General features: G+C 39.8%; 1 protein-coding gene across 1 annotated transcript in view; it reads right to left on the reverse strand.

The window, feature by feature from the left end:
• Positions 1 to 2938: 2938 nt before the first annotated feature.
• The window catches only part of lamc1 (laminin, gamma 1), a 68569-nt gene continuing 59310 nt past the window's right edge, over positions 2939 to 12197 (reverse strand). Inside the window, exons 15-28 of the mRNA XM_017717083.2 lie at positions 11880 to 12033; positions 11619 to 11761; positions 10719 to 10897; positions 10292 to 10445; positions 9773 to 9978; positions 9533 to 9612; positions 9305 to 9442; positions 9072 to 9216; positions 8765 to 8914; positions 8076 to 8190; positions 7018 to 7217; positions 6760 to 6918; positions 5567 to 5666; positions 2939 to 5475 (exon numbers count right to left, since the gene is read on the reverse strand). Coding sequence (XP_017572572.1) covers positions 5219 to 5475; positions 5567 to 5666; positions 6760 to 6918; positions 7018 to 7217; positions 8076 to 8190; positions 8765 to 8914; positions 9072 to 9216; positions 9305 to 9442; positions 9533 to 9612; positions 9773 to 9978; positions 10292 to 10445; positions 10719 to 10897; positions 11619 to 11761; positions 11880 to 12033 — 2180 coding nt within the window. The 3' untranslated portion in view covers positions 2939 to 5218. The remainder of the gene's footprint in view (positions 5476 to 5566; positions 5667 to 6759; positions 6919 to 7017; positions 7218 to 8075; positions 8191 to 8764; positions 8915 to 9071; positions 9217 to 9304; positions 9443 to 9532; positions 9613 to 9772; positions 9979 to 10291; positions 10446 to 10718; positions 10898 to 11618; positions 11762 to 11879; positions 12034 to 12197) is intronic.

Raw genomic sequence — 12197 nt, forward strand, 5'->3', positions numbered from 1 at the left:
AATCTCAGCACTTCTGCCACTCTGGATTTGACATTGGCGTTGTTTGTTACATTGTAAGAGACGCAAACATTTTGAAATCCGATTTAAGCAATTGGAGCGTCCAGACTGTAAAATATCCAGTTGTGATGCAAATGAGGTTTGGATCCGATGTGCAAAAATCCAATTTCATAGGATTTCTTGCTGACCAAAAATGAATCTGGATACAATCTGCATATGCCGAAAAACTGGATTTGGGCTGGCAGTCTGAACAAGTCCTGATACACTCGTACCAGCACCACACACTACCATGTCATTGTCACTGTTGCTCTGAGAATGCTCCAATACCCAAATAAAATCTGGTCAGTGGTGGTCCTATGGTGCCATTAATGGACAAGATAGAGGGGGGGTGCTGATAAATTGCACAGCAATAGATGGACTACAATCAGTAGTGTAAACCTTCAAGTGTTTCGGATAAAATGGTCAAAATGTATAGATATAACATAGCAGGCAACTCAGTCTATGAAGAATTTGTCAGCTCCAAGTTGGAGTTTTTGACAAAAAAAACCCAAAAAAAAAACCATCACTTTCTTGAACTTCGATCAAAATCATGAAAATACCCACGAAGCTTCCCAAAACCCACAAGATCATCTGACATTCCACATATCATATGAGGAATCTGATGATTCCCTTCAATCATAATAATGTCAAAATTGATTAATGGGGATTTGAACAAAGCAACCTTTATGAGTGCTTTCTAGACCAAATGACTCCTAACATTTTAAAGAAAGACTCTTATTTTCATCTATGTAAATGACTTGGTGAAGTACAAAGTGGTGTACAGTCTGCTAAGGCCAAAAATGGCACAATGGATCCCAGTGTGAATAGTTACTGGCTTCAGAACAGAACCAAACTCAGTTCAGCAGCACTGTTTAATCCAGTCATCAGTATGACCATCTCACCATGCCTGCTGAATCATTGATTACTAAAGGCAGCCTGTTATGACATATTCTTAACAACACAGATTCTATCAAATAGCATAGCAGCTGCAAGTCTCAATCTGTATTTCCTGCTCAGTCACTCTGCCGTAACATAACAAGCCAAATCCTGCATGCGCTGGATCCCTCTATAGGCCCACTTTTAGAAATTGCTCAGCCTGTGGTTGTCCAGGTTGGGAACATCCACTTAATCAATGACGTATGTTTTCTGCTCTCTGTAATCCAGATAATTATACACCAGTTTCTTGTTTTGTTGCCATTGGTAAATTATATTTCACAAGTTTAAAACAAGCTTGGTCATTATCAACAGATGCCAAATTACATGCACAGGGCTGCTAATACAGATGGATGTACACTGATCAGGCATAAAATTTCTATACATTGTTTCTACGCTCAATGTCCTTTGTAGTTTTACAGTTCTTTGCAGTTCTACAATTACAAACTGTAGTCCATCTTTTTCTCTGATACTTTACTAGCCCCCTTTTACCCTGTTCTTCAGTGGTCAGGACCCACACGGACCCTTACAGAGCAGGTACTGTTTGGGTAATGGATCATTCTCAGCACTGCAGTAACACTGATGTGGTGGTGGTGTGTTGGGCTGGTACAAGTATCCACTCACTGTCCACTCTATTAGGACACCCCTACCTTGTTAGTCCACCTTGTAGATGTAAAGTCAGAGACAATAGCTCATCTGCTGCTGCAGAGTTTGTGTTGGTCATCCTCTAGTCCTTCATCAGTGGTCACAGGACACTGTTGGCTGGATATTTTTGGTTGTTGGACTACTCTCAGGACAGCAGTGACATGGAGGGGTTTAAAAACTCTAGCTGCACTGCTGTGTCTGATCCACTCAGACCAGCGCAACACACAGTAAAACACCACCACCACATCAGTGTTACTGCAGTGCTGAGACTGATCTACCACTCAAATAGTACCTGCTCTGTGAGGGTCTATGGGGGCCTGACCACAGAAGAACAGGGTAAAAGGGGGCTAACAAAGTATCAGAGAAACAGATGGACTACAGTCTGTAACTGTAGAACTACAAAGTGCAGCTGTACAGTAAGTGAGTGTAGGAACAAGGAGATGATCATGTTATGCCTGATCAGTGTGCATATACACTATTATTACTTAAGTTTTTAAAAATAATTTTCTTGTCTTAGTAATTTTAGCTTCTGGTAACGTAATATTAAATTCAACATTGCTGAATTAGTGTTGAAACCTGGGTAACAGGGTTGAAAATAGATCATGTATAGATATATTATTAAGTTGACCATAAAGTAGTAAAAAAAATAAATAAAAAAATAGAGCAGAGAGAAAACCTGAAATATTGTCAGAATCTAATGATAAACAGTTGACTGCATGAAACATGAGGAGTCACCAAAGAAGAAAAGTAATGCTACCTAAACATGCCTAATGTAAAAGCATTTATAATAGTAATAAAAAGCAAACGCTGTCATACCAAGTTTAGATCCAACTAAGCTTAAAGTTAGCTGGATAAGCAAGAAATACTACCTCGTGAGAGACTACTGGATTGAAAATGCTGAGGTTTTCTGTAGATTCTCTAATTTAAATTTTAACATATTGTAACTTATTAGAACCTAAACAATCAATTCACAGACTAGCCAGTTTTATATGTATATAATTTAGGCAACTTGTAGTCAGTATTAGTCAGCCTCTAATTTTATAGTACATCAGCTAACAAGATGGGGGGGGCCCCAAAAAACCTAGAGGCCACCCAGCATTAGCTTCCATTCATTGCAAAAATCAAAACGAGCTGTCAATATAAATCTAAACTGATCAATCTGTGGGGCTTAAGAATCACATTAGATGAGCCTCAGTTCTCACCGCTGTGTGAAGGTCTGATTTTGAAACATGAATCAACTCTGTCTAGACTGTTCAGCGAGTCACACCATAACTTCATGCAAAATTAATGATCTTATCAAATGAGCATGGCCACGCATTCGAAGATCCTGTAATAACCACGGTTTATTATTCAAATGTTACAATTGGATTTACAGGCAAAATGGGTAACAAGCTGGAGTTTCTCAGGTCCATCAGAGTGTTTGTGAAAGGAGTGTCTTAAAAATGAAAGGTGGGATTTTTTTAAAAACCGGTATACTCTCCATAACCAACAAAGACTGTGCAACATACACAAACGCATACTAAAAGAACAAAGACCAAAAATACTTGATACATTATAAATTAGAAATACTGTTTTATACATAATGGTGTACATGTTGCACTTTTGTCCACAGTGGTCGGGTGAGCGGTGGAAAAGCTTCCATTCGAAACAATTTGGTGACAGATTCCACAGTTACATCCCACAAAATATGCCGTTACAAGTGGTAGCTTCAAAGTCAATACAGTCAAAAGACTAAATGGGAAAGCAATAGAAATGAGGTGGGGGGGAAGGAAAAAAAAGAAAAAAAAAAAAAAAAAAAGGAAAAATCTGATTGAGAAATGAATAGAAATGTGTTAAGGCATTGGTAGTGGACCCCTAAATTATCTCCCTGCTTTTAAAAACTAAGGACATCAGAAATATGCTTAGCAAAGATCTTAGATCGTGTGCAACTTATGTGATGTCCATGTATAAAAATAACATAAGCCTCGGGTCGAGTGGGCTGAGGATTACATCTGAATGTTAGAGGCACCAAACACCATCAAAGCTGATTAACTAGCAATGTGTGACCCAACAAACAATTCTGGTAAAATACTTTTTGAAATGTTAATCGTACGTGTTTAGACCGTTTTCAACAGTCAAGTTAAGGGTGAAGAGAGGATTATCCATCAACTTGTTAACCACCCACTGAAAATTAAAGACAATTAAAATAAGTGGCGGAGCTATGAGGCAACAAAACGGAGCCATGTATACAAGCAAGCATATTATACCACAGAACTTATATATATTTATATATTATGGAGGTGGAGGTTTCAGCTGATTTTTCTTGTAAAATTACCTATGAGGTGGCTGGTTGGGTTTTTTTTTTTTGTTTTGTTTTTTAAATCAGCCATTCCTGAAACATTTAAGCATATATTTACACAAATAACAAATCCTCACTCTATATAATAATAATAATAATAATAAAAAAAACATTCACACAAAAATATAACATTTGAAATAATTATTAGCACCAGTGTATCAGATAAAAGTCTTGCTACGCAAATGTACAAAGTTGCATAGTGTTGGATTTTGCCTTGAAAAAAAAGTTAACGTGATTTGCAGTACACTTGTAAGTAAGCAGCAGCTTCTGAGAAAAAAAACAAAACAAAAAAAAAATTGTTTTTGTAGTGTTAAAAATAAGTACATGAAATGCATTTAGACCATGCTGTTTCACTGAGTTGTATGAACCCACTTGATATAAAGAGAGCCTAGCAAGGACTCCACACGACACTCTGCACATAACCGTCTATAGTTACGTGCCAGTAGACTGACATGAGTCAAGCTGAATACTGAAATGTTACTAACTCTCTCTGCACACGACCATCGCAAGATGGGGCTTGTAACTTAGAGAGAGGAGAGGCAGATTATGAAGACACAGCAGAAGATTCCTTCACTGTCCGTTTTCTGAACCAATGAAAGCGATGATCAATGTAAAATAATGTAGTGAGTGTTGGACAATAGCTTAAACAAAATGTAAAAAAACAAAAAAAAAAACAAAAACAAAAACAAAAACACACCCCTCCTCAAGCGGGCTGATAAAACCCGAACCTGTCCTCTGGTTGAAGCGAACAGACGGCCTCTTCGTGGCACTGCGAATGAAAGCAGAAGACTGAATCTGAGGGCGGACGAGCATGGAGATTAGAAGAGGAGGAGGAGGAAGTGGAGGTGGTGCAGTCATGTGGGATCACATTCGACTCTCAAGAGAGGCCACCTCTTCTAGCCCGTTTCAGTGTACACTCACACGAGCCAGCACACACAATCGGTGTAAGCCGTTTTAGTTAAAAGCTTTCTTCACGTTGTAGCATCGCTGCATATCCGAAAAAAGGAAAGAAAAAAAGCTGCTTTCATCATCTTTTACTTCTAAAATGTGGAAATGGCCTGAAAATTGTGGCTTCTCTTGTGGAAATAAAAACAAAAGCTTTTACAAAAACAAACAAAAAAAAAAAACACAGATTTGCAAAAGACAAAAAGCTGTTTTGGTAAAGTGTGGCATCTTGCCCCAAGTGTTAGATGGCGAAAGGTGTGGCACAGACAAGGAGAAGAGGGGGAGATGGCGAGGGAGGGCATGGTGTGAGGAGGAGCGAGGTTAAGGCCGCTCTAGAGATGGCGTGTTGAAGCATCCCTCGGGGAGTGTGTTCTTGATGTCATTGAGGTTGGCAATGTCGGCACGGATCTCGCGAATTTGCCTGTCATAGTCATTGATCATGCCCTCCTGGCTCTTGGCGATATCGTTCAGCTCCTTAAGCTTCTTATCCAGCTCACTCCCAGCCATTTTCTCTTTGGCTTCCTTCAGCGAGTTGTCGATCTGGTCCAGCTTGCTCAGATCCACCTTATCGATGTTGCCTGGGTGGACAAAGGACAGATGGTTGAGTAAAAGAACAAGAAGGCCTTCCCTAATACACTAATGAATGCGGTAAACAGTGCGCATTTTCACCTAGCTGGCCGAGCAAATCGTTGATTGTGCCGAGTACTGTGCGGACAGCGTCTTTGGCTTTGCGGGCGTTTTCCTCTGCTTTCTTCGCATTGTCAGATGCCTGTGAAAGAGAAAATTAACAGCAAGACACGCTTTAAGGAGCTATTAAGGAATCTATAGATAATTATCCCTCCCTATTTTCCAGGTGCATAAACATGTGGATCATCCACAGCTGTACAAATGAACATGAATTTAATTATTTCCTCTTCACTTGTGTTCACTTGTTTACAGGGTGAAACTTTCCTGGAACAACTGCTTGAAAACTATATGAAATTAATGTGCACTTGAGTTGCAACAGCTGAAAGCACCTAAACTTTGTTTTATGGAACATCCAAAAAAGACGATAACATCACATGATCACATCTAACATCATTTTAAATGATTGATTTCACTGGATCAATAGACAATTGTGGGATGGAGGTTAGGGTACCAGCCCTGTGACCGGAAGGTTGCCGGTTTGATCCCCTCGGCCGAGAGTCCCTGACTGAAGTGCCTTGAGCAAGGCACCCAACCCCCAATTGCTCCCCAGGCTAGGGCTAGGGATATGGCAGCCCACCGCTTTAGGCAAGTGCGCTGACTGCCCCCTAGTGTGTGTGTGTGTTCACTAGTGTGCATGTATGTGGGTGTTTCACTGCACAGATGGGTTAAATGTGGAGGTCTAATTCCACAGTGTGCAAACACAGTTGGTTGACTGTTCTGAATTCAACTCAAATAACATAACTGAATAATTCTAATAATAATTGAGGTTGGTTTCATTCTGTCAGTTGTTAAAACCATAAACATCAGTTTCTTGAAGCTGAAGTTTCTGTAACAGGCTTGGTTAACAAGCCAGCCAACAACAGCTTGTAAAAAATGGCTGCTTTTGCCCAAGTTTATTTAGCTTTAGCTTGTTGGTATCTTCTTCTCTTCTGATATCCCATACTTATACACAGAGCTCAGATTCATTTGCAATGCATTACAATTTTTTAAAGAAAAGGAGACCAAGATGAGCTCCTCTTATTGTTGTGCTTTTATGATAGGATGAATGAGACACTGAGTAGGCTATAACCAGAATCAATACATATATAGTGAGAGTGATAATATGCATCAAAAAAATCTTGGTTAACTTGCGGAGTAACTGTGGTGTCTGCAGCCTTTTCTTTGCCTGTACTTACCATACCAGCCATCATCATGTCCTGGTTTGCTTCATCTGTCTTTGCCCCTAGTTCTTTCTCTGCAGCTGCCAGCTGATTCATCATGTCATTTACTTCTTTATCCAGTTTCATTGTGTCTTCAAAGGCCTTCTCTGCATCCGCCTTGGTTTTAGCTGATCCCTGCCCAAGACAAGAGAATTGGTTTAAGGGTCTGCACAAGTGCCTTAGTGTATCATCATATTCTCCTGACAACTGTGGTATGTGGACACCTGAGCATACCTTCTGAACATTGCTGGCAATTTTCTCTGCTTCCTCTGCTTTGGACTTGGCCTCTTTAGCATCGGCTGCTGCATTGCCAAGCGCCCCCTCAGCCTGCCGGGTCTTCTCATTGGCCGCGTTGATGGTTGCATTGATTTCTGGGATACGCTTCATGGCCTCCTCAGCTGCGGTCTTGTTGTCATTCACTCTCTTATCAAAATCTGCAGCAAAACAAAGATAGGGTAATGAATGCGACAAGGCAACAGCATTAGGGACAGTGTAGGAAGCATGCAAATTTAATGACACCACAGAGGGCAAAAATTATGGCCGCAACTACTGTATATTATCACTGTCAAATATTTTATCGCATAATATTCTGAATATCTTGACCATCCGATAAAAATGATAAGACATTTCACTTAAATAACCTGAAAGGAGTTTTTAAAATTCTTATTGTTGCTTACCATTACTATTAGTCTTATGATGCTGCATAGACTGTATGTATTTATTTAGATTTTTGTTTTAAACTGTTTTAAAATGTATTAAATCAACTCATCAGTGAACAGGGAAGTAAAGAAGGCTTTAAAAAATGTTTTATACCAGAGCGCACCCCAGTGAGCCTTAACACTCCATGCAGTCTGAACAATTAAAAATAAATAAATAAATAAATAAATAAATAAATAAATAACTAACCTAGCTGTCTAGACCTGTTATATATCAATGACACTGTCATTTAGTCTTGGCAATACATGCTGATAATAACTAAAAATAACCGAGAACACGTCACGATTTTCGTCTCAGATTACGAATGTCTTGCAAGTTCATTATAAACCAATCATAAACATCAATGAGTCAAGTGTGCTGACCTGGTGACTGTGCTCTACTAGTGACAAGCTAGCATTTGACTTAATAAACGGACATCTGTTTTCTCACAGAAATGCGCGGGTTCATAAAAGTGATAAACGTGTCCAGTATTTTAATGTTTTTTAGTTTTCCAATATATTACAAGCAAATGCATCAAGCTTTTTCAATATGCTGCAGCCCTAGTCAAACTAACAGCTCACAGACCGCCTAGTTACCTCGGAGGTTGTTGAGAATGTCCTGGGCCTCCTGGTATGTGGACATCCCTTTCTTCGCTGCCTCCTCCGCCAGGGCCTTGGCTGCATCTGCCCTTGCCAGCAACTGATCAGCAGTCTGTACATCATAAAGGAGAGAGGTGTCAGAAATAAAGAAAGGAATGGGGAAAACAAAGTCTAGTAGCTTCACATAGTTGTATAAACCGTTGAATTAAATTAAATGAACTAAAGAGATCTGAATGAGCTCTGTCCTGTGTTTTGAACAGAATTACAACTACAGGCACAAGCAAAGGTAGGGAAGTATTTAAGTGCCTTGAAAAAAAACTGAAGTGTACAAAGAGCCAAACTCAGTCTTACTTGCTTTTTTCTTTTTATCTGGCACATTGATTCGCTACAACGTGTTCAGGGATCAGCTCTTTCATAAAAGAGTAAGACATTTAGCTCAATTATATCAATTATCTCTCTCGTCTTTCATCACCGTCCAATCAAGAACACCCTGCTGCCTGGTTTTAACTCCTTCACTCTTCGCCATCTAAATGCCATTTTGTGGCTTCCCTTTGCTAAATACACACAGTTGGTCTGTTGCTTATAATAATGGTAATCATAATTCAGAAAGAAAGAAATAGAAGGAAGAAATACCCCACACAACAATGTTGGTCAGCCCAAACATGAGAAAATGATAATCTCCATACCTGTTGCTCAGTCTTCCCCTTCTCCAGTAGTTTGCGAACCTCGTTCTCTTTACCCTTCAGGTCATCTCTCAGATCATTGTACTCCTTCTCAGTCTTATCAATAAGCTTATCCAGGTCTGCCGCCTCCTTCTTTATCTTATTGGCCTCATCCTAAAAACAGTTGCATAGTTACATGTGTCATTTCGATGCTTATAAAGGACCCTGAGCTTTGTCTTCTATATATCCAGTATCTGTACAGAGACAATAGATGATAATTTCAACTTTTAACTAGCCAAGATCCCAGGACACATCATTTTACTCATCTTACCTCTAATGATTTGACATCAAAAGGTGGCAGGCTGGTGAGGTTGGCATAGATTTTCAGTGCTTTGTTTCCTGCCTCTTCTGCTTCAGCTTGCACCTTACTGGCTTGTTTCTCCAGGTTCTTTGCCAGATCCTTTGCCTCATTGTACCTGAGCAAACACAGCAAGTTTGTTTAAATGCACAACTGTGAAAGACAAAGAATGCAAGCTATCACCTCTATGCTTCTTTCACACTTACTTCTTGTTAAGTTCATCAATATCGCTGTTGATTTTATTCTCGCCATCCAGAGTCTTCTTCAGCAAGTTGTAGGCCTTGGTGGAAGTGTCATTGGCATCTTTTGCAGTTTTCTCAATCTGGTCAGCTTCCATCTTATGCCTAGTCAGGGAACCAAAAAAACCATCAAGTAAGGCAATTTCATGTAATAAATCATTTGTGCTATATTCACACATTCATTCTGATTCCTACTTCTCTGCCAGATTGCGAGCCTCTTCAGCAAGGAGTGTCATATTGTTGGGATCTCCAGCGGTCGTGGGAGTTTTGATGTCCTGTGAGGTGAAATAATGATTTTTTGTGCTGTTATTTTGATAGAGATTTTTCCTTATTTAATACTAATCGATCATTAACTTTGACAAACTACTCTTTCAGGAGAACAAAGAGTCCTAAATCCTAACTACATTAAATATGCTATCAGCAAAAATATCACACCACTTTGCTGATGGCGTCCTTGGCCTTGTCCAGCTCCTCTCTGGCCCGGTCAATTAATTTCTCAGCCTCTCGCACTCTGTTGCGGGCTTTGTCTGCCAGTGTACCAGTGTTGTCCACAGTGTTCCTGATATTCTGCAGGCGGTTCCATTGGGTCGTCAGAGTGCTGTTGATGGCTTTAAGACGATCTAAAAGGCCTTTGTCCACTTCTGCAAGATTAAAAAGAGAAAGGGAAAAACAAGTAACAAATGAGGAGCGCGTTTACTTTTCTCCTAAAAAAAAAAACGTTTGAAGTAAAGAGTCGGAAACAAAAAAGCTAAATTCCACCAATTTTTCAAACAGTGTGTTGATGCTGTTCCATTTTCGAAAGCTACTTCACAGCAACACGTTATATGAAATGACTCTAAATATGTTGCTTTGTTTACAAAGTGAATTATGCAGAACTTCAATAAATACCTTTCAATAAATCACATAAAAAGGTAAGCTGTCTGATCCACAGCATAAGTCTGTTGCAACGTGTACCTTTGCTGGCTTGAGCCTCTCTCAGTAAATCCATGATGGCTTTCTCAGCTTCTTTCAGACGATCCTCAAATGCCTTGTCACTCACTGTATCTTGGCTGCCCAGGTTGTCAATCAGGGTCTGCAGCTCATGAAGCTTCTGCCTCTGCTGATTCACCTGCACAATACGGAAGAGGATGACGTTATTAGTCTGCTATGGAGTAAAAGCTGATGGGAAGTCAATCTATTTATTGTTTTATCTGATGCTTTCCTTGCAGCTTAAACAGCAGTATTTTGTTCAGACTTGTATCAAAGTCATGTTACTGATTTAAATCTGTGGAAAGTTCATTTAAACACGCTAATGAGATCAAGCAATCAGAAAAGGAACCCATTTGTACTCAACTAATTTGATTTTAGCATTATAGCTGTTTTACAGTAAGACAGGTCTTACCTTGTCCCTCACAAGGCTGTAGCAGTTAGGGCACTGCTGGCAGCCAGGAGTGGAGCGGTTATAGAAGTAATTCTCCTCACACATATCACAGCGAATGCCCACGAAGCCTGGACGACACTCACAATAGCCATCATCTCTGCACTGAGCTGTCCGTGAGCCCTCAGGGTCACAGTCACAAGCTATGAGGGGAGAGAGAGGTCATAGATGAGGGAAGGTTTCTCAAACAGAAACTCTACTTGGCCAATAAAGCAATTTTAATGGCATGATTCTGATTCTTAGCTTTATGGTTGCAACTAATAATTACATCTATAATCAATTCATTGTGATTTTTATTAAATCAATTAATTAGGAATAGTGGAGCTATTAGTTGGTTATCCATTCTACATCACCTTGCATAAAGTAAAACTGATTTGATCTGTTACTGTGTGGTTCGCAACATTACGAACTTCATAGAAAGAGCCTGGTAATTAGTCATTTCAGTTTCCTGAAGCTTTTTAAAGCAAAATAGCAATGACTATCCAAGTGCATGAGTGATGCACATGTCTACACAAAAACTTCCAAAGTTCCATTTTCAGTTACCCAAATCGCAGCTTGTGTAGAAAAACTACTCTTTCAAAACTTACACTTTCAAAACTTAAACCTATACTAGGTGAGCATTGTTTCACAAAAATTTTTGCAGGAAACTGTGTTGGATGGGAGGGGCAAGCACTGTTAATCCAACAAATCGATAACAATACACTGGTAACTATTTTGTCATCTGCATTAATCTAAACATTTATTTGTTGCAGCTATAATAAACTGTCTTCTCTCGATACCAAGTAACATTAAAATGGTATGGCTCATTAAGTGGTTTAGCAGCACGAAGGTAAACACGTAAGAAGAGAACTAAATGTATCTTACGTTTGCACCCAGAGGAGCTGAAGCCAAAGAAGTTGACCTCACAGTGCTCACAGCGTTGACCAGTGACCCCAGGCTGACACTCACACTGCCCACTTACAATGTCACAGTGGCCGTTAGTGGAGCCGATAGGGTTACAGTTGCACCTAAAGACAAATCATTTAATTAAAAAAAAAAAAAGAAAGACGATTAGAACACAACAAAATGCCAAATTCTAAAATAGAACAGTGTTAAGAAGGGGGAATAAGGCAGATGCTGAGGTACCGTTCGCAGCCCTTGCCACTCTGCAGGTTGTAGAAGCCAGGCTCGCAGGCGCCACAGTCTCGGTTGGTGACGTGGGGCAAACACTGGCATTGGCCCGTCACCTGCATACATGTGGTCTGTCGGTCCACAGTTCCGTATGGAGAGCAGGAACAAGCTAGAGTGTAGAGTCAGAGAGATACCGGATTCAAAAACCTGTTTTGATACTGTAGTTACATACACTGCTGGACATTTTATTACAGTATTATTTTAGCCTTTTCTATTATAAAGTAAACTGCAGCTTGGCTTCTTTAGTTCAGCTCTAGGATATTAGGCTATCTA

This window comes from Pygocentrus nattereri, chromosome 2 (genome assembly GCF_015220715.1).
Source record: "Pygocentrus nattereri isolate fPygNat1 chromosome 2, fPygNat1.pri, whole genome shotgun sequence".
NCBI classification, from domain to species: Eukaryota; Metazoa; Chordata; class Actinopteri; order Characiformes; family Serrasalmidae; genus Pygocentrus; species Pygocentrus nattereri.